Source organism: Anomaloglossus baeobatrachus, chromosome 4, assembly GCF_048569485.1.
Source record: "Anomaloglossus baeobatrachus isolate aAnoBae1 chromosome 4, aAnoBae1.hap1, whole genome shotgun sequence".
Lineage (NCBI taxonomy): Eukaryota > Metazoa > Chordata > Amphibia > Anura > Aromobatidae > Anomaloglossus > Anomaloglossus baeobatrachus.
Genome location: NC_134356.1, coordinates 199,366,395 through 199,389,848, shown reverse-complemented (window position 1 = coordinate 199,389,848; position 23,454 = coordinate 199,366,395). Strand labels below are relative to the sequence as shown.

General features: G+C 44.5%; 1 protein-coding gene across 1 annotated transcript in view; it reads left to right on the top strand.

The window, feature by feature from the left end:
• UBTD2 (ubiquitin domain containing 2) overlaps positions 1 to 18,081 on the top strand; it is a 133,376-nt gene extending 115,295 nt beyond the window's left edge. Inside the window, exon 3 of the mRNA XM_075342353.1 lies at positions 17,254 to 18,081. Coding sequence (XP_075198468.1) covers positions 17,254 to 17,651 — 398 coding nt within the window. The 3' untranslated portion in view covers positions 17,652 to 18,081. The remainder of the gene's footprint in view (positions 1 to 17,253) is intronic.
• The last annotated feature ends 5,373 nt before the right edge of the window (positions 18,082 to 23,454 follow it).

The window sequence follows — 23,454 nt, the reverse complement described above, 5'->3', positions numbered from 1 at the left end:
TTTTTGGCTGCATCTTTGTGGTGACCACAAAGATGCAGCATGTTAATTCTATATGCATGTTTCGCCAGCGTTTTTGCGCCCTTCCAGGCATAGATTTCAACTCAAAAACGCATTGGACAAAAACGCATCACAACGCATAAAACAACCCTGCAAAAATGCATGCGTTTTTTGGATGCGGTTTTGCCACGGGTGCGCTTTTTTGGGCCAGAAACATGCATCCTTGTGGTCACCACAAAGATGCAGCATGCGCATATAGGCTAACAAGTGAGTCATTTGGGCACACGTTGTGCATGGAGCAGGCTCAGGAACTTATGTATTAATCTCTCCCAGCCACTAAAACACCCTAATGACGAGGCCATTTTTTGCAATTCTAACCAGTTAGTTACTTTGACAGGTAACTCTAGAACGCTTCAATGGATTCTGGTGAATCTGACATTTTTTATTTTTTTTCATGACCTATTGTACTTCAGGATAGTGGTAAATTTAGGCCATTAAAGGGTGTCAGGAAAAAATGCACCATAAAATTTATTGTGGAATTTCTCTTTTAGTATGCGGATACCTCATATAATTTAATAATAATAATAATAATAATTGTATTCATTTATATAGCACTATGTGGTGGAAATCAATTATTTGGGCGCACGGCAGGGCTCAGAAGGGAAGGAGCACCATTCGAATTTTTAAAAGCAAAATTAGCTGGATTCATTGGCGGACGCCATATTGCGTTTGGAGACCCCCTGAGGTGCCTAAACAATGGAGCTCCCCCACAAGTGATCCCATTTTGGAAACTAGACCCCTCAAGGAATTTATCTAGATGTTTGGTGAGCACTTAAAATCCCTATGGGCTTCACAGAAGTTGATAACGTTGAGCCGTGATAATTAAAAAACAAACTTTTACCACAAAATTGTTACTTCAACCAGGTAGCCTTTTTTTCATAAGGGTATCAGGGAGAAATGCACCATACAATTTATTGTGCAATTTCTCCTGAGTCTGCAGATACCTCATATGTGGTGGAAAGCAACTGTTTAGGTGCACAGTGGGGCTCAGAAGGCAAGGAGGGCCATTTGACTTTTCAAACGCACGGATACCGATCAGTGATGTACATCACTGATTGGCCGCTGCAGGACTCGCACACGGATGAAGTGCAAAAAGCGATTGGATATACGGACAAAAATAAAAAAAATTATACTCAGAGGAGCAGCACGAGAATCACTGACAAGAGCAATTGCAGGAGGACAAGCAGGCCGAATGATGGACAGCTTATTACAGGAGGCAGCAGCAGGCAATAAGAAAAGACTGCTCACCAAGGACCCAGGAAGAATCCGGCAATGGGTGCAGATTCGATCGGACCAATGCAAACCTTGGACGACCTGGTGTCAGCAGGTAGGGGACATCGGAGGGGGACAGCAGATGCCAAGGGTTAGACGAGAAGATGGAGGGATCGCAAATCGACAGCGGGGAGGGTGGAGATAGATCAGCAGGGGGGCAGCATGGGACTGTGCATGATGCAGGAGCAGCGATAGGACAGCGGCGGTGGCGTGGAACTGCAAGTCTCAGCGGGTGCACGGCGCAGACATATGCTGATGGAGGGCTCTCACCACCAGGTCAGACCGCTCTCCCTGCACGCTGATTGGAGCAATTGCGCGTCATAGCACGATCTCTCCAATCAGTGCTGCAGGGGGGTGTGGTGCCATGTTTGCTGGCCTCCAGTCAATGATCCGATGCTGCTGCAGCACCGCATAGCTGGATCTCACCTGATTGCACTGTTTTGGGTATTTTTTTTAGCCGAAAACAGTGAGATCGCTGTGATTGGCAGTTCAGATTTGAACAGCCAATCGTAGCAATCGTGGATGGGGGTGGCGATGCCACACCCCCTGGAGTCAAGCAAAGGTCCCCTATTGTAAGAAACAGCATGGGGCATAATTGGAAAGCCACAATCGAATGAATTTTAGGCAGTAAAGTTACGTTCTTGGTCGTTAAGTCACGTAATTTTACTGCCCGCAGTAGTGAAGGGGTTAATAAGCAATTAAAGCATCATATGTACATAAAGGTAAAGCAGACAGCGCTGAGCTGATATTATCAGGCTGAGAAGGCCCATGGTTATTGGGCCCCTCTCGACCTAAAAATAACAAGCTGCAGCCACCTCAGAAGTGGTGCATCACATTAGATCTGGCACTTCGCATTGGCACTTTCCAATTGCCCTACTGCAGTGGCTATCTAGGTAATGGTTTATGGGATTGTGTCAGCTGACATGAACCCCTGGTATTAGTAATGGGTCTATTAGATACTCCCATTGATAACCCAGTAATCTAAAAAAATACACACACACACAAAATATTTAAATAAACACTTCCCAAAACTTTCCCTCGTTTTACCATTTTTTAAAAAAAAAAAAAAACACACATGCACCTCCACCGAATCTGCCGTAATCCACCGAATCCGTTGATGTAAAAAAAGGATATTTGGGCAAAAAACAAAACCTATACAAACAAAGAAATAAAATAAGACACCTACCCTCTTTCACCACTTCATTTTAAAGAGAAAAAAAAACCTCCCAGCTGCTCCCGACGTAGTCCAGGGATTCCAATGAACAAAGTCCATGGAGCATCGTTCTGACACTCCGTAGACTTTGCTTACAGGCAATTCTGGGTCATGTAGTGCTGTGTGAGACCCAACATCTTTGATGAGCTATGATCACTAACATTACCGCTCATCAGAGCGACCCGAAACAGCGGTAACTTAACTGGTGTCACTGCTCTTCAGAGGCACTAGGTCTCAAGCGGCGCAGCTTGACCCAGAATTGCCTGTAAGCAAAGTATATGGAGTCAGTTTGATGCTCCATAGACTTTGTCAGACTTACTTTGGACTATGGGTTTTTTTTTTGTTTTATTTTAAATACAATGGTAAAATGGTTTATTGAAACAATTTTTTTTTTTGTCTTTGATTGGGGGGGTGATTACTGGGGTAGTAATGGAGGTGTCTGATAGACTCCTCTCCATTACTAAAACCAGGGTTTAATGTCAGCTGACACTAAACAGCTGACATCAACCCCATAAACTAGTACCCCTTTTGCCATTGCACCAGGGCAATAGGGAAGAACCGAGACGAAGCGCCAGAATTTAATGTGCTGGGCCACTTCTTGGGCGTCTTCTGCCTGACAATTTTAGGCTGAGAAAAGCTCAATAACCTTAAGTCTTCCCAGCCTGATATCAGCCTGCAGCTGCCTGCTTTACCTTTGCTGGTTATCAAAAATAGTGGGAATCCCACTTCGTTTTTATCATTTATTTATTTTGTTAATAGATTTTACAGCTATTTTATCTGTCTATCTACAAGTGCATCTCAATAAATTTAGAATTTAATCAAAAAGTTAATTTATTTCAGTAATTCAATACTAAAAGGGAAACACATTATAGTTATTACAAACAGAGGGATCTCTTTCAAGTGTTTATTTCTGTTAATGTTGATGATTATGGCTTACAGCCAATCAAAACCCAAAAGTCATTATCTCAGAAAATTAGAATTATTACTACAAAACAGCTACAAAGGCTTCCTAAGCGTTTAAAATGGTCCATTAATGTGGTCCATTAGTGTGGTTCAGTAGGCTAAACAATCATGGGGAAGACTGCTGACTTGACAGAGGTCCAGAAGGCAGTCATTGACACACTCCACAAGGAGGGTAAGCCACAAAGTGTAATTGGTAAAGAAGCTGGCTGTTCAGAGTGCTGTATCCAAGCATATTAATGGAAAGTTGAGTGGAAGGAAAACGTGTGGTAGAAAAAAAAAGCACAAGCAACCGGGATAACCACAGCCTGGACAAGATTAAGAAAAGGCCATACAAAAATTTAGGGGAGATTCACAAGGAGTGGACTGCTGCTGGAGTCAGTGCTTCAAGAGCTTCCACACATAGATGTATCCAGGACATGGGCTACAAGTGTCACATTCCTTGTGTCAAGCCACTCGTGACCAATAAACAACGCCAGAAGCATTTTCTCTGGGCAAAGGAGAAAAGGAACTGGACTGTTGCTCTGGTCCAAGGTGGTGTTTTCAGATGAAAGTAAATTTTGCATTTCATTTGGAAATCGCAGTCCCAGAGTCTGGACAAAGAGAGGAGAGGCCACAATTCAAGCTGCCTGAGGTCTAGTGTGAAGTTTCAGCCGGGGTACAAGAAATAAAACTTAACTTTTAATATATTCCTTAAAAGAAGCCAGAGATCCCAACCTCAAATAAAATGTTATCTTAAAATGGCCAAAACAACACACAAATCCCCTCAGCATGTAGGTGAGAGGGGATTTCAACGGCCAGAAGGTCACTTCAATAACAATCTGGTAAGCTGACCACTGCAATTCTGCAAAGACAGGGCCGCTACCAACAGGATATGGACCACCTCAGTACCACTGGGTCACAAAAAAATCACTGCTTTTATATGTGGAGAAAGTGGAATGGTCTCACCCAGAAACGATTCATCCACCTTTTCTCTAGAGGATCCTCATAGCACTCAGGGCGTCCCAATGGTCCTTGCATGGACTGAGCATATGGTCCCCTTATTAGGAAATGAGGTCCTGGTGTCCCCGTTCTCATGCAAGGACCATTGGGACACCCTGAGTGCTATGAGGATCCTCTAGAGAAAAGGTGGATGAATCGTTTCTGGGTGAGACCATTCCACTTTCTCCACATATAAAAGCAGTGATTTTTTTGTGACCCAGTGGTACTGAGGTGGTCCATATCCTGTTGGTAGCGGCCCTGTCTTTGCAGAATTACAGTGGTCAGCTTACCAGATTGTTATTGAAGTGACCTTCTGGCCGTTGAAACCCCCTCTCCCCTACATGCTGAGGGGATTTGTGTGTTGTTTTGGCCATTTTAAGATAACATTTTATTTGAGGTTGGGATCTCTGGCTTCTTTGTTGTGAATGTTAGTTATGTCTTGGCTGCTGGGAGGCTCCCTCTGGTGGCCAGGAAGGGTTTGGACAGAGACCAGGTGGGTTGTGCAGTGGTTGTTTCCTTTCCTAACTCTCTGCTTATTTAAGTCCTGGTCTGATTGCAGGCTGTTGCCGGATGTCAGTTGTTCTTTGTATCTCTAGCCTGCTTAATCCTGCTCTACACCACATCTACTCCAGATAAGTTCTTGCTCTTTATTTATTGCCTGGTTCTTTTGCTTATCTGGGTTTGTCATTTGTTGTGGTTGGTTTCAGTTTATTTCCTTCCAGGGATTTTTCCCCTCAGTGGATTGTTGAGGAACTCCCTGCAGTTCTGTGTGGAGTATAGCTCCTTTGGGTCCATGTGTTTATGGCTTGTTGAATTTGCTATAATTCTTGTTTTCTGTTCATTGGTATGACAAGGGCACCTGGTATAGGACGGAGTTCAGATCGAGCGATCTGAGGGCCTTTTTGTACTATCAGGAAGTTGGTATTTTGCAGGGTTTTTCTCTGGCTACCATCAGTCCCTTTCCTGTCCTTTCCTATTTTAGTCAGCGGGGGCCTCACCTTTTGCTAATCCTGTCATCTACCTGTGTATTGTGTTTTTCCTATATCACCGCAGTCTTTGAATGTGGGGGGCTTGCTATTCTTGTCTATTTTCTGAGGCAGAGAGTTATTCATCTTTCCTACCTTTAGGATAGTTAGTTCTCCGGCTGGGTTCGCGGTGCACAGGATGTTAGTTCACCCCTCGGCTACTTCTAGTTGTGTTGGTTAGTAAGGGGATGGCGGCCAGATTAGTTGCCAAGGCTCTTGTCACCTTTTTGCCAATGATTTGTGGTGATCTTCCATGGTTCCGGATCATAACACTTCTTTTAAGGAATATATTAAAAGTTAAGTTTTATTTCTTGTACTCCGGCTGACTATTGTATTTATTGATGTGGTACCTTACCAGTAGCTAAATATATTTATACTAGTGTGAAGTTTCCATAATCGGTGATGGTTTGGGGATCCATATCGTGTGCTGGTGTAGGTCCACTGTGTTTTATCAAGACCAAAGTCAGCTCAGCAGTCTACCAGGAAATTTTAGAGCGCTTCATGCTTCCCTCTGCCGACAAGCTTTTTGGAGATGGAAATTTCATTTTCCAGCAGAACTTTGCATCTGTCCACACTGCCAAAAGTACCAATACCTGGTTTAATAACCACAGTATCACTGCTTGGTTGGCCAGCAAACACCCCTGACCAAACCCCACAGAGAATCAAGAGGAAGATGAGATACACCAGACTCAACAATGCAGACGAGCTGAAGGCTACTATCCAAAGCAACCTGGGCTTCCATAACACCTCAGCAGTGCCACAGGCTGATCGCCTCCATGCCACACCGCATTGATACAGTAATTCATGCAAAAGGAGCTCCGACCCAGTATTGAGGCATTTACTGAACAGAGTTTTCAGTAAGCGCCAACATTTCTGAGCTTAAAATAATTTTTTCAGTTGGTCTTGTATAATAATCTAATTTTCTGAGATAATGACTTTTGCATTTTCATTGGCTGTAAGCCATAATCCTCAACATTAAACACTTGAAATAGATCCCTCTGTATGTAATGACTCTATATAGTATATGGGTTTCACTTTTTGTAATTAATTACTGATATAAATTAACTTTTTGATGATATTCTGATTTATTGAGCTGCACTTGTATCATTTATCTATCTTTGCACATCCAAAACACACAATGAACCATTCATTTCAGTGTTATGCGCTTTTTTTTTCGATGTGTCCACAGATGTCACACGGATGGCACGTGGATAGCACATACGGACACATGGATGGTCAAAACAGAACTTGCTGCACGTGCATATTTAAACGGACATGTGAAGGAGGCCTAAGGCTGACTAGTGTTAGTGCCAACTGACATGCAGGGCCCAGTCCATGGGCCCCTTTATTTATATGTGGCCACTGGACGTAAGCCCTGAGAACTGCTAGTTTGACTGCATTTTCAAGTCTTTTGATGAGCAGGTCTAGTGCTGTGTCAAATGTGCATCACGCCACAATGATTAAGTGGCACTAGGCCAGTAATTAAAATGAAAACCACGGATTCCGCCAGGTAAGGGGCAGTTCTGTGTGTTCCCATACTGCCGCCACCGATTACTGACATGTTTGATAGATTTGGTACTGCAAACAATTCTCACAGACTCTTGTTTCCATCAATATATGTGGGACAGTTACCAAATATTCATCCTGTTTCACATTGGTGGTTTGTCGTTATCTTGCTAAATTTTCCTAAAAAGGGGGCTGAAAACCCGTACTTACGAAGCGCTCACTGATATCCTAATCAGGCACGAATACTAAGATTCTTTATAGCAAGATACTATTTATTTTAATAGCACATGAATAATCAATGGTACATGGGCATTAGAACTATAGTCACAGAATCTTATACAATAACAGAAATATGCATCAACATTACCGTATGTTGTAGCAATCCTTTCTCATCGGAGGGACTCGATTAATGAGTAGAAAACATGGCATCTTGCATCACAGGAACAGTGCGTCCACTTGAGCGTCCTGGAAATGTCCCTAATCTCATTAAGAGTCCAATCCTTTTATAAGAAACTTTGTACCTTGTGGTTTCTGAATGGTTAATTGGTGACCAGTATGTGACAGCTGAGTCATGTTCATGTAACTTGACCACAAGCTGCTGTGGGCACCATCAGCTTCCTGCACATTTAGCCAGTTGACAACTGGTCGACCAGTTTCCTGGAGATATTGCAAGGAGACGTGAATTTTACAGGCCACCTTCCTTGCACCTGTTGTCAAATAACCACGAATTTCCTGACTGTGGAACTGTAAACGTTACTTCCTCATTATCGTGGTTTTGCTTAAGATCTGTTTGACACGTATTCTTTGGTTATAGTGAAATAGGTTCAACCAGAGGACATCTCTCTCTGATACTGAATTATTTATGGATCAAATAATATCTGGGATCACTATCTTTTGATTATGATTCCTATCTAAATCACATTCAGTCTTCAGTCAAATCACATTGGTATCACAGTCTGTATTTTGCTCTTGTAATTGGCTGCCACAGAAAGGGATGGAGAAGCGGCCTGATCCAATGACTAGATCGGAGGTGTATCTCAGACTCTGTAGGCACTGATGAAAAACTAATCACAGATGAAGCTAAATGAGGAAAAAAAAGGGTCAAATGATGATTGCCAGTAATCACTCCTATTTGGTACGGGCCTACATAATACTTTCACATTCATGTATGTACAGTTGCTTTAACATGGCCTATGGAAATTTGTAATTTTTTTTTTTTTTTATCTTTTCAATATAGAAATCTTTTGAGAGGATCCTGGCCAAGATGTATTCTGCATTTATAATTGTGTCGTGTTTTGTATAATGTGATGTTGGCTTCTGTGTTAAGTGGAAATCTATGCTAGAAAGATTGGGTTGACTCTATATTTCTCTAAACGTTACATGACAAACATCAATGACTGACAAACCGAATAAAATCAATCGCCCCACAACATAAGCAGTCAAAAAGCAAACAGCTGCCCATCAGCTCGTTTATTGAGCAAGTCAATATGCTAAGTACTACTGTCTAGGGACACCCACTCATAGTTGTTTTCTCATACACTTGGCTGTAGTACAGTTTGATGCTTAAAGGAAGAACACTTGAGGGCTTGATTCAGTCATTATTGGCACTCCATCTCTGTATCAAAAGGCTGGTGCCAGATTTAAGAGATGCTGAAGTCTCCCTGAAGTAAAGCTAATGCTCCATTCTGTTCTTGACAGATGTCATGGAGCAAAAATAGTACTGTCATATTCATTGCAATTGTGAAAAGATTCTCAATACAAATGGTATTCTATATTGTGGTTCTTTCTATAGCTTAATTTGCTTTAAGCAAGACCCAGTTCAGATCATTTTAATTCTTTCTGCTTAGCGTATATATCTGAAAAATATATGTGCACTAAACGTGTTTATAGGGTTCTAATGATCCAACGGAGGCCATTAGTGTTCTCCTGTTTCAGTTTAGCCTGTTTACCCGGAAAGTGCAAGATCACTGTTGGAAAATTAAATACTTCAGTAGTGCACTGTTTGAAAATGCTCGTGTACAACAAGGGTGAGTATTGGCAGTGGACAAGCAGCAGCATTCCTTCTGCTGGGGTGATTTTGATATAAGAGGAATGTCATGGATGTACAGGAGAACCATCTGCCTTATTTATATATGTATAACATAAAAAAAGACCTTTATACTCACCTGCAAGGCAGTCCAGTCCGATGGGCGTCGCTAATCTTGACCTGGTACCTTGTATCTTCTTGCGATTGCCTTCCTGTTTCTTGCTTCATGTGGATCCTTCATGTGAAGAATCCGTCAGCCACACAATGTCCTCCATGGCACTCCTGTGCACGTGGAGTTCTCTGACCTGCAGAGAACAGAGCAAAGTGCTGTAATGCTCAGTCGCTGGGAAAGGTCAAAGACCGCCCGAGAATGCACACTATAATACTTTGCTCTGCCCTCAGGTGGGCAGATAGAAGTGCACTTGCGCAAGACTGCAATGAAGGATGCTGTGTATATGACGTAGGGTGTGTCATTCACACAAAGATGGGAAAGAGAGTGGCGGTCACAAGCATAGAGGAGGTGCTTGGTCAAGAACAACAATGCCCATCAGACCAGACCGCCCCACAGGTGAGTATAATAAAGGTCTTTTTTTGTTATACAGATTGGCTTGAGCACTTATACAGCATTCTAGAATCTATATATATAATTGCCTTATTCTGTCTGTCTGTCTGTCTATCTGTCTGTCTGTCATGCTCCGAAATTGTGTCCTTACGGTGACACAAAGCTGATTGGCCGCTGGGCTCGCCATGGCCCCGCCCCCCCACACGGATTGGCCTCTCGCCCCGGCTCTCTGCAGGCCCCGCCCCCCTCACGCAATCCACGCTCGCTCTGGCCCAACTGACACGGAGCCCCGATTCCCAGGTGAGTACACACACACACATCAGATCACACTCACTCTCACACTCACATCCACACATCACAACATGCTGGGATATCGCTTGCTTCTACACCGGCTCCGTCAGGATCCCGGCAGCGCCAGACATAACCTTGCGATGCTGGGATCTTCACGGAGGCCGTGAAAGCTGGTAACCATTATACACATCGGGTAACTAAGGTCCCTTAGTTACCCGATGTGTATCATAGTTACCAGTGTACACCGGCTCACACTCACTCTCACACACACCTCACACACACATCACACACACATCACATCGCATCCACACATCAAGGTCCTGCAGCGCCGGAAAATACAGACACATAACAGCACACACACAACAGCACACACATACACACACACAAATCAGATCACACTCACACACACACATCACATCGCATCCACATACTCACAACATCCTGGGATATCGCTTGCTTCTCGGCCTCGATACTGTGCTGTTGTGATCTTCCAGGACCTGCCGGAGGATCACATGGCCAGAAGCATGTGATATCCCCGGATGTTGTGAGTATAAGCGCGTATGTGCGATATCGTCAGTGTCTGTGTGTGTGAGTGGATGCGATCGGGTGTGTGTGAGTGGATGCGATCGGGTGTGTGTGAGTGGATGCGATCGGGTGTGTGTGAGTGTATGCGATCGGGTGTGTGTGAGTGGATGCCATCGGGTGTGTGTGAGTGGATGCCATCGGGTGTGTGTGAGTGGATGCCATCGGGTGTGTGTGAGTGGATGCGATCGGGTGTGTGTGAGTGGATGCGATCGGGTGTGTGTGAGTGGATGCGATCGGGTGTGTGTGAGTGGATGCGATCGGGTGTGTGAGTGTCGGCAGAGGAGCACGGCGTGCTGGAGGAGGCTGGGAGCAGAGAGGCTGATCATGGGGAAGGCTGGGAGGAGAGAGGCTGATGGTGGGGGAGGCTGGGACGAGGGAGGCTGATGCTGGTGGAGGCTGATGCTTGGGGAGGCTGGGAGCGGAAGGCTGATGCTGAGGGAGGCTGGGAGAGGGACGCTGGGAGGAAGGAGGCTGGGAGGAGAGAGGCTGATCCTGGGGAAGGCTGGGAAGGGGAGGCTGATGCTGGGGGAGGCTGGAAGGAGAGAGGCTGGAAGGAGAGAGGCTGATGCATGGGGAGGCTGATGCTGGGGGAGGCTGGAAGGAGAGAGGCTAATGCTGGTGGAGGCTGATGCTTAGGGAGGCTGATGCTGGGGGAGACTGGGAGGGGAAGGCTGATGCTGAGGGAGGCTGGGAGGAAGGAGGCTGGGAGGAGAGAGGCTGATCCTGGGGAAGACTGGGAACGGGAGGCTGATGCTGAGGGAGGCTGGAAGGAGAGAGGCTGATGCTGGGGGAGGCTGGAAGGAGAGAGGCTGATGCTGGTGGAGGCTGATGCTTGGGGAGGCTGATGCTGGGGGAGACTGGGAGCGGAAGGCTGATGCTGAGGGAGGCTGGGAGAGGGAGGCTGGGAGGAAGGAGGCTGGGAGGAGAGAGGCTGATCCTGGGGAAGGCTGGGAAGGGGAGGCTGATGCTGGGGGAGGCTGGAAGGAGAGAGGCTGATGCTGGTGGAGGCTGATGCATGGAGAGGCTGATGCTGGGTGAGACTGGGAGCAGAAGGCTGATGCTGAGGGAGGCTGGGAGGAAGGAGGCTGGGAGGAGAGAGGCTGATCCTGGGGAAGGCTGGGAAAGGGAGGCTGATGCTGAGGGAAGCTGGAAGGAGAGAGGCTGATGCTGGGGGAGGCTGGAAGGAGAGAGGCTGAGGCTGGGAGAAGAGAGGCTGATGCTGGGGAAGGCTGATGCTGAGGGAGGCTGGGAGAGGAAAGCTGATGCTGGGGAAGGCTGGGAGGACGGAGGCTGGGAGGAGAGAGGCTGATCCTGGGAAGGCTGGGAGAGGGAGGCTGATGCTGGAGGAGGCTGGAAGGAGAGAGGCTGATGCTGGCGGAGGCTGATGCTAGGGAGGCTGGGAGAGGGAGGCTGATGCTGAGGGAGGCTGGGAGGAGGGAGGCTGGGAGAGGTAGGCTGAGAGAAGAGAGGCTGATGCGCACACACACACACACACACACACACACACACACACACACACACACACACACACACGCACGCGCGCGCGCACTGCACAACACACCACACACACACACACACACACTGGGAACCACAAACAACTGCCCTACACAGACACCCACACATACAGACAACGCTGCACACACAGACAACGCTGCACACACAAACACCGCGGCACACACAAATATACGCACATACCGCACAACACACACATTGCTCAAAACATACCTCCCCCCAAAACACACCACACACACACAAACCGCGCAACACACACACAACGCTACAGACACACAGCGCTCCACAAACAACGCAACACACGCAACACACATACAACACCGCTCTCACCCCCCGTCACACCCAGACAACACCCAGAACATGTACAGCGCCTACACAAACACTTGGTAACTACAGACAACAACATCTCTCTCTATATATATATATATATATATAACAAAAATCATACATGAACTACACAATACGTAAATTCTAGAATACCCGATGCGTAGAATCGGGCCACCTTCTAGTGATATATATAAGGGCCTACTGGTGGTGGCCACAATTTATATGGGCTAAATCTGGTGACAGGTTTTCATTACGTAGAGTGGTTTCCCCTGGTAAAATAAAAACACGTATACTTTCATCTGATGACTGCTCTGTTCCAGCTGTGCCGGCACTCGCTCTCCCGTTGTTAAGTCAACGCTTGGACGAATTGAATATCAAGAGGAAGTCGGAGCTGCAGCTGGCCAGACACTACCTCTTGATATTTGATATGTCCGAAGGCAGAGATAGTGATGCCAGCGCTGATTGGACACAGCGCTCGTATGACACCTTTTGAGATTGAGAGACAACACTTCTGGTACAAAGCCGGTATCGGAGGTGAGTGTAAGTGTTTTTATGTTAACGGGAGTAAACAATATGAGAAGGGGTTGTCTGAAGAGTGATGTCACTGAGAAGAGGATCAGAACATGCTGGAAACTGGAGATATGGCGGTAGGGGAGTATATTATTACACTCACACTACATTGCATGCATATATACAGACTTAATGGAATAAAAACTTTATGGAGTGCTTCTGTAGCTATAGCTTTGAGTACTAAACACACTCCTTTTCATGAATATATAAAAACGGACCAAGCTCCTGTGTTTAGGTTAACGTTTAGCATTCTGCTATAAATATAAGTGATAAACTGAATAAAGCTAAGCTGCTGTGTTTTGGGGACAATCGCGTGATTACTGTTTTATTACTACTGATGTTCTAGTAGACACTTGGTAGTTTCCAAGTTATGAACCATGTGGGGTATCTTCTTCTAGAGTTCCTAAAGGGAGAAAGCGCAAACCTGGGCCATTTAATGGGCAAACCTACTTGCCATTTAATGGATTGTATGGTGATAGATCCTGCTTTTATCTGGACATTACCATCTCTGGGAGCATAGAGGCTTTGACGCTCTAGGAATAATGAATGACATTATGTGAAATAGTCATTACCCAAGGTCCTCTTTAGAACAGATTGTGGCTAGTAGCTATTTCTGTGGTTACATCTGTCGAAACATGACAGCGATGCTGTTCTGGAATCTATTCTTTCCCAATAGATCCCATCCCTTGGTTTTGTCAGAAGTGTACATCAAAAGCCAGCTGTTCTTAATTGGGACATTCTGCGCTCACAGATCTCACATGTCCCTTATTAATGGCACAGCTATTGCTCTGCGCTGCTTTGTTACAGCTGAGGAAGATGTATTACAGGAATATAGCATTCATTCTGCAGCGATACAGCTTGTTAAAACCATTCCAAATAAGATTTATGTTGCTTTTCTATTATTGCTCCCAAAAAAAAGTTTTAGCTGATATTATTCAATTGCGTCGGAATCTGTGAAAGCTATCAATTTCCCAATTTGTCAACGAGCTTCATAAAGGGAGTACGGTAGCTTATATGTGGATCCATCGCCAAGTATAAATGTACCTTACTTTTTCATTATATCCCTTTAGGCGGATATATTGGAAAGCAGTGCATAGGTTTGAATAGTGTCTTAAGACCCAGTCACACACAACGACTTACCAGCGATCCCGAAAACGATGCGACCTGATAGGGATCGCAGGTAAGTCGCTGGGAGGTCGCAGGTGAGATGTCACACAGTCAGACATTACCAGCGATGCAGAAACGATACAGGTCGCAGTAGCGACCTGTATAACGATCTCAGCAGACACTGTGACCCTGTCACACAGTGTCAAACATAGCGATGTGTCTGCCCAGCAGGACATCACCTTTGAAGAAAATGGCCTGGACCATTCTGCAATGACTAGAGATCTCACTGCAGGGGCCTGATCGCTGGTAGATGTCACACATAACAAGATCGCTAACGGGATCGCTACTGCGAAACCGTGACTCAGCAGCGATCTCGCTAGCGATCTCGTTATGTGTGACGGTACCTTTTATATACAAGCTCCATATCTGAAATGAAAACAGATAAAAGCATCAATCTTCACATTCATGGCTGAACACCCCACCAATAAAGGCTAATAAATAATGACCATAAAAGGTTCTTCTATAGGCAGATAAAGGATTCTCTGGAGATAACAGAACACATTGTGCAGAAGGAGTGATCACGAGATGTTGACGATTACTGTTCTTTTATCTGTTATCATATCATTTTTGCTTATCTTTAGTGGGGTGATGTACTAGAGTTATGAGCACTAGAATCATTATAGCCAATTACTATTGCCAAGAATGAGGTCACTGGACACAAATATTGCAATGTAACCACAAAAGCCAGCACTAACCTACCCTACCTCCGTGTCATGCTCAGGCTTCAAGAAGCAGTGCCAGCTGACGGCAATGAAAAAATTCACTCCTACATTTTTCATGAGGACCAGCTGAGAAACATGTGCAGCATTTCAGCCCAAACGCTACTACAAGTGCTTAGGTATCGGACTTGGCTTCTGTAGAAGGAGACATCTGCACAGTTTTTGTGCGCCACCTGCAGGACAGTAGATAAGAGAAATTACTTTGCAAAACTTTTCTTTGCTGTGTGATATAACTGGCTTTTTGTATCTTTCTTTCTTTTTTTTTTTTTCTCTTCTTAAATCATATTTATGGCTAAGGCTGCTTTTACACTACGTTTTTTTAACATGCGTCATGAACGTTTTTTTGCTGGAAAAGTGGATCCTGTTTTTACAAAGAAAAACGCATGTAAACACGTGTTATTTTGCAGGATCCTGTCACTTGAAGTTTATGGGCAGGCATTGAAGTCATGTGATCGGGAGCGAGGGGAACTGAACGTGATAGACTGGGAGCCGGCATCTGACAGCTGCGGACGTGGGTAACCAAGGTAAACATCGGGTAACTAAGCAAAGTGCTTTGCTTGGATACCCGATATTTACCTTGGTTACGAGCGTCCGCAGCTTCTAGAAGCCGGGCTGCCAGCTCCCTGCACATGTAACCAAGGTACACTTCGGGTAACTAAGCGAAGCGCTTTGCTTGGTTACCCGATATTTACTTGGCAACAAGCGTCCGCCGCTCTCAGGCGGGGGAGATAGAGAGGGGGGAGGTAGAGGGAGGGGGAGAGAGAGACAGATCACGCGAGGCTGGTTTCTGGGCATGCTCAGTAGAGCAAGCAGGATCCTGTCTATCAGCATGCCAGCGTTCACATGCATTTGCGTGCAGTATAGTCAGGATCCAGTGAAAAACAGTATTTGGACACAGCTCAAAAACGCTACAAGTAGCGTTTTTGAAAAAAGTTAAAAAACTGCAAGTCGCTGGATCCTCACCATAACTCACGCAAATGCATGTGAACGGGAGTCCATTGCAAATGCATTGAAATGAAAACGCATTTGCACTGGATGCATTTTTGCGTTAAAAAAACGTTAATGACGCATGTTAAAAAAAAGTAGTGTGAAAGCAGCCTAACACTATTGAAGGATTTGGCATTGGACACATACAGGGCGGCACGGAGGCTCAGTGGTTAGCACTGCAGTCTTGCAGCGCTGGGTTCTAGTCCCACTAAGGACAACATCTGCAAGGAGTTTGTATGTTCTCCCCGTGTTTGCATGGGTTTCCTCCGGGTTCTCCGGTTTCCTCCCATACTCCAAAAACATACTAATAGGGAATTTAGATTGTGAGCCCCAATGGGGACAGTGTTGCCAATGTATGTAAAGCGCTATGGAATTAATAGCGCTATATAAATGAATAAATATTATTATGTACTGCAGTCTTAAAGGGGTTATGCACTTCTTTTACATTGATGGCCTATCCTTAAAATATGTCATCAATGTCTGATCGGCAGGAGTCCGACACCCGGCACCCCCACAAATAATCTGTACTTGGTTGTGACAGCAGGCATCCGGAAATGCTCCGTCCAAAGCTGCCACGCCATCTGATAGTGGCCCAGGTCGGGTACTGCACATTCGCCACCTATTGCTTTGGATTGGAAACGGATGTGCAGTACCTGGCCGCAGCCGCTATCAGAAGACTCGAGAACTGAGCATTTCCTGCTGCCGCCGCCGGCACACGATAGGGGTGGATTGGCGGCGGTACCAGGTGTCTGACCCCGGCCGATCAGACATTGATGACCTATCCTAAGGGTAATCAAGAAATAACGTCTGGAACACCATTCTGAGTCTGAACTGGGTGCAAAAACCTAAAAAATAAATTTTTTTAGGTTTTTGCACCCAGTTCAGACTCAGAATGGTGTTCCAGATGTTATTTCTTGATTGATTTGTAGTCTTTCGTTTGTGAACCCGGCCCCACCACACCTATTGCCAGTCCACATTATATGCATATATAGCCTGGGTCTCAGCTTCCCATACACGGTAAGTTTTTTTTTTTTTTTTAACTGCATGAGAGGACACACACTAGCTAGGGACCCCAACATTTAGAAATACTTTGGCATAGTGTTGGGGCTCTATTGCATTGATCAATTCAATAGCTAAATTTCTCTTTATTCATATGTTCATGGCAGTAATGCAGGTTCCATTTTTCATATTTTCATTCTTACATATAGCTATTGGATTTTTCATGTTAGTATTCACACAGCAGTTTCTGCTTTTCATATATTCCCCTTACATAGTCACTGGTGTGCATACCTTCTCTCCATATACTATCCTAAGGGTAGTGCATAAATGTAAAAGTAGTGGACAACCCCTTTTATTTTTTTATGTAAATATACAACTGTTTTTAAAGCCCATAATTCTCATTTTTTTTTTACCATGTTTTCTTTAATTTATTTAACAGAATCCATTTTTAGTTACTTATGTATTTTCCCTTTTTTTTCCCCCTTTCTTTTAAGGTGCCCTTACTGAGTGCTACGACGAACTGGGAAACCGCTACCAGCTACCTGTTTACTGCCTTGCTCCTCCCATTAATATGATCGAGGAGAAGAGTGACACAGAAACTTTAGATATTCCTGAGCCTCCTCCAAATACTGGTCATGAATGCCAGCTGCGCCTGCGCCTCTCGACAGGCAAGGACCTTAGGCTGTTGGTGCGCAGCACAGACACTGTATATCACATGAAGAGACGCCTCCACACTGCAGAAGGCGTTGAACCTGCCAGCCAGCGCTGGTTTTTCTCTGGCCGGCCGCTGACAGACAAAATGAAGCTAGAAGAGCTGAAGATTCCCAAGGACTATGTAGTACAAGTAATAGTGAGCCAGCCTGTTCCAAATCCCACACCAATAGAGAATTGACCATCTCAAAGACAATGCTCACCATCCTTCTCTTTACTTAAATCACTCCTTGTTATGTTTGTACGCAGCCTGTAACTTCTCTTTATTATTTTTATTTTTATTTTATTTTTATTTTTTTTTTAATCTTCTGGTAGGTCCTGAGTTGTCAAAGCAATGTAACCCATTGCAGGCCTCTTTGGCATCCCAGGACTTTGTAGCTGGTTCAGTGGACTTGTGACTACAGAAGGAAGAGCCGGGCCTTCCTCGGAGTTTTAAGGGAGGGTGGGAAAGGGGAATCAGTCGTATTTCTTAATAATGCAGCAAAAGACTTTTTATAACATCAGGAAAACTATCTTTTTTTATCTGTTCTATAAAGGTTTGGACTGTATGTGGAGTATTTAGCATTGCACTTTTAAAAAAAACAAAATAATGAAAATTTGAAGCAATCAAATGTTTTGTCATGTTTTGTGAAAACTGTGAACTTGCTGTGTGGGGAAGGTTATTATATATTGTGGGAAACCTAGTCGTATTGTAATTTTTATACAAATTAGCTCTCCTCCATAACCAACAAAATAGAAATATGTAGCGCTTCTACATGAGGGTACTAAATGTCCAGGAGGTAATGGCAAGCACCCACCACTGTTTAATTCCGGAAGTAGCAAGTTCAGTGTGAACTAGGTCGGCTTCAGATCTCTCATCCAGATTCATCTGCTGTTCACACATTAGCACAAGGGTATGAGTCCACCATTCAGCAACCTGCCACTTTATGCGGTGTACAGTGTGTGTCTTAAGAAGACATGTAGCCCCTGATTCATCAAAGCGATTGTCACAATTCTAGCATTCTGTGGAACCTTGGTTTACGAGAACAATCCGTTCTGAGTGTGCTTGTAAACAAAGTTACTTGTCTAGCAAACCAAAATTTCCCATAGGAAGTAATGCAAGCTCAGACAATTCGTTCCACAACTTGTTCAATGTCCCATCCTGGTCCCCTATTGTGCCATTCCACACATGCACAGACAGACACGCACACACACATATTATGCTCACCTTGCCTTCCATTCCCTCGCTGGCCTCCTGGTACTTATAGTTTGCCGGTACAGGATGTGTGTCAGGTAACCATCGCGACCGATGCCGGAGCTTCTGCTGCCAACACGCTAACATCGAAGGCAGGAGCCGCTTGCCTCTGATTGGTCAGCGCGCTGCCTTTGAGAAGCAGCTGACAGCGGACGTTCCGCCATCGTCGCGATGGTTAACCGATGCACTGCCTTTGAGAAGCGGATGTGTGTTTACCAATCGGAGGCAAGCGTCTCTTGCCTTTTGACGTCAGTGCGCTGGCAGCAGAAGCTCCGGCATCGGTCACGATGGTTACCTGATACACATCCTTGTACTGGCAAACTACAAGAACCAGGAGGCAGGTGAGGGAATGGAAAGAACGGAAGGTAAGCTGAGCTGTGTGTGTGTGTGTGTGTGTTGCGTGCACTGCACTGCATGAGCAGGTCAGAGCCCGGTGAAAGTACGGAACCAGAAGTGTGTGCGGTGAGTATTTGCTTGTACAGCAAAGCTTACTCGTAAGCGGAGTTACAAATTTACAGCAATCTTTGCTTGTATAGCGAAATACTCACTCACCAAGTTACTCGTAAACTGAGGTTTCACTGTAATTTACTTTGAAAAGCTGCAAACCTTTTAGCAACTTTTGGCTTTCTAACGCTACTTTTCCCCCATTCCCCAAAAATCAAAAATGAGGGATGGGATGTGAAGACACAGCTTGTCTAATTCATGACTAGCTGTGGAGTACCTTACACCAGAAATATCTCATTCCAATTCCTGAAGGTGGTAATAAGATTATTGGCAAGTGACACCACTTTTTAGACACTCCTGATTCATAATACGGCAGCATCTTAATGAATCGGGAGCATGTGATTCCCACACGCCTCGTGAACAATTCTTGATGGATCTGAGCAACAGTGCAGAACACCGTATAATATATAAATAATATAGCAGTTTATTAGCTATACTCTCAAGGTCTTTTAATGCTAACTTAGACAGCTATGTCTTGGTGCCACAAGATTGAGTGGCTGATGTGGTACTGATATTTAAGAAAGGCAAAAAGGTGGATCCAGGCAATCACCGTCTGGTAAGTCTGTGGTAAGTCTGACCTAAGGAGGTGCAAAGATGTTGAGGGCGTTTTAAAAGATGACATGCAACAATATATTGCAGAGAATACTATAATAACTGATAACCCGAACGGTTTCACAAAAGAGAAGTCGTGTCTAACCAACAATTTGGTTTCTATGAGGAGGTAAGTGCATTTTGGTAATGCAGCTGATGTTATTCATTAGGACTTTGCAAAGGTACTTCATATTGCACAACACAACAGCTTTATAATGAAGCTCCAAAAGAAGGGACTGGGGGGGGGGGATATAAGCAGATGGTTAAGGAATTGGCTAAAAGATGGGGGAACAGAGTCGTCGTAAATGGTACATTCTCTAAATGGGCTATAGTCAGTTGGGACCGGGGAGATCTGTGCAAGGACCAATTCTTTTTAATCTCTTTATTAATGACCTTGTGGATGGAATTGAGAGTAAAGTGTCAGTCTTGACTGACATCAAACTACAAGTGCATCTCAATAATTTAGAAGATCATCAAAGAGTTAATTTATTTCAGTAACTGAATACAAAAAGGAAACACATATTATATAGTCATTACAAACAGTGATCTACTTCAAGTGTTTATTTCTGTTAATGTTGATGATTATGGCTTACAGCCAATGAAAACTCAAGTCATTATCTCAGAAAATTAGAATAATTACCACAAAACACCTACAAAAGCTTCCTAAGCATTTAAAATGGTCCCTTAGTCTGGTTCAAAAGGCTACACTATCATGGAGAAGACTGCTGACTTGACAGATGTCCAGAAGGCAGTCATTGACACATTACACAAGGAGGGTAAGCCACAAGAGGTCATTGCTAAAGAAGCTGACCGTTCGCAGTGCTGTATCCAAGCATATTAATGGAAAGTTGAGTGTAAGGAAAAAGTGTGGTAGACAAAGGTGCACAACCAACCGGGACAGCTACAGCCTTAATAGGATTGTTAAGAAAAGGCCATTTAAAAATTTGGGAGAGATTCACAAGGAGTGGACTGCTGTTGGAGTCAGTGCTTCAAGAGTGTGTATCCAGGACATGGGCTACAAGTGTCGCATTCCTTGTGTGAAGCCACTCGTGACCAATAGACAATGCCAGAAGCATCTTACCTGGGCCAAAGAGAAAGAGAACTAGACTGTTGTTCGATGGTCCAAGGTGCTGTTTTCAGATGAAAGTAAATTTTTAATTTCATTTGAAAATCAAGGTCCCAGAGTCTGGAGGAAGAAAGGAGAGGCTACAATCTAAGCTGCTTGAGGTCTAGTGTGAAGTTTCCACAATTAGTGATGGTTTAGGGAGCCATGTCATCTGCTGGTGTAGGTCCACTGTGTTTTATCAAGACCAAGGTCAGCGCAGCTGTCTACCAGAAAATGTTACAGCACTTCATTCTTCCCTCTGCTGTTGACAAGCTTTTTTGGAGATGGAAATTTCATTTTCAAGCAGGACTTGGCACCTGTCCACACTGCCAAAAGTACTAATACCTGGTTTAATAACCACAGTATCACTGTGCTTGATTGGCCAGCAAACTCACCTGACCTAAATCCCATAAAGAATCTATGGGGTATTGTCAAGAGGAAGATGGGACACCAGACCTAACAATGGAGACGAGCTGAAGGCTGCTATCAAAGCAACCTGGGCTTCCATAACACCTCAGTGCCACAGGCTGATCATCTCCATGCCAAGCCGCATTGATGCAGTAATTCATGCAAAAGGAGCCCTGACCAAGTATTGAGTGCATTTACTATGCATACTTTTCAGTAGATGAAAACAGGAGAAAAAGGAGTTAAAATATGTAAACATATTTTATTCAGCAAAAATAGAGGGGGTTTAGGTGAACACACATATAAAAGCATACAAAAAGGGGGACACTGGTATAAGCACATAACACACAAATGCAAGGATAAATGAAAAAATATATATGGAGGGTATAGTCCGGTCACAATGTATGATTTCATATATGGAATCTCATAAATATAATTTATACATAATCAATCCTATATTAAAGTGGCAAGTGCATACAGGAGACAACACATGGAAAAAGTATTAATGGGAAAATATCATGTAAAAAGCTGATTCCTACAGTAACACAAGGGATAACAAAAGGGAATTATGCAAACAAAGCAATTTTCCCATATACAGTGAACTTCGCATATTCCATCCTCTAAGGAAAAGTGCTAGATGTATAAAGAGGTCAGCATATCCCCCAGATATCCATATAGAGTGACCTGCACATGTTCAATCATCTACATCAAAGTGCCAAGTGCATAGAGAGGTCATCATGTGTGCAAATATCCTTAATAGGACCATATACAAGTACCCACAATAAAGTGCAAATGCCGATATTAGCTGCCAAAAAACCGGACCCCTAGACCAGAAGGTTCCCCCCCAGCCCACCGAAATGTGTTTCGCCGGGAGTCAAGTGCGTCTGTAGCTTCATTAGGAAGGGAAAGGTGTATATTCCTCTGTGTGTTCCATTTAAATTGACAGCCCTAGCTCACTTCCGCCCATGTCATCCCCTATGATGACGCATGCGCTGTCCGTCCACTGCAATGCTGCGGGTGGGGAAGCTGGCAGACAAAAAACGCGCATGCAAAGGAGCAGAGACTCGTCATCCGGCTCGCGCACATGCGCCGCTGCCACAAAGACTGTGAATTCACCGGCAACGAGACAGAGCCAACACCGGATGCGTACAGAGGTTGACGATGTCAGTAAAGAGGTTAATTCCGCATACTAAACTCAAACCGCACAAATAGTTAAAAACGGCAGAAAATTTAAATATCGGAAAAATTTTTAAAGTAACTCAATGTATAGAATTATGAGGGAATCCCAATACAATATATAGATCAATAACTCATATTGCAAAAAGGCGGAATTCCTTCATCTTGTAACATAGAAAGGTGATGTCTTCAAATTGAGAAGCTTCTTATAATGATTTCTTATAATAGGAGAAATGGTATATGGCCCAGATCTAAATATGGTAAAGCAAAAAAATGCCAAAGTAAATTTCCAATTTAGGGCAGATAAACATCTATCTCTCATGGAGAAGAGAAAAAACAACACCGGAGGGAAATAGAAGTTAAGACAAATTAAAAACAAAGCTATTCACATGTGACAGGATACTGATGGTGATAGATAAAGGGGGCTTTACACGCTACGATATCGTTAATGTTTTATCGTCGGCGTCACGTTGTTAGTGACGCACATCCGGCGTCATTAACGATATCGCAGCGTGTGACCTTAAGCGACCTCAAAAATGGTGAAAATCGTTCACCATGGAGAGGTCGTCCCAAAACCAAAAATTGGTAATGGTTATCGATGTGGTTCGTCGCTCCTGCGGCAGCACACATCGCTGTGTGTGACACCGCAGGAGCGAGAAACGTCTCCTTACCTGCCGCCGGCCACAATGCGGAAGGAAGGAGGTGGGCTGGATGTTACGTCCCACTCATCTCTGCCCCTCCGCTTTGATTGGCTGGCCGCTTAGTGACGTTGCGGTGACATCACTGTGATGCCGAACGTCCCTCCCCCTTGAAGGAGGGATTGTTCGTCAGTCACAGCAACGACGACGACAACCAGGTAAGTGCGTGTGACGCTGCCGTAGTGATAATGTTCGCTGTGGCAGCGATCACACGAAATCGTATGCACGACTGGGGCGGGTGCTTTTGCGTACGATATCGCTAGCAATTGCT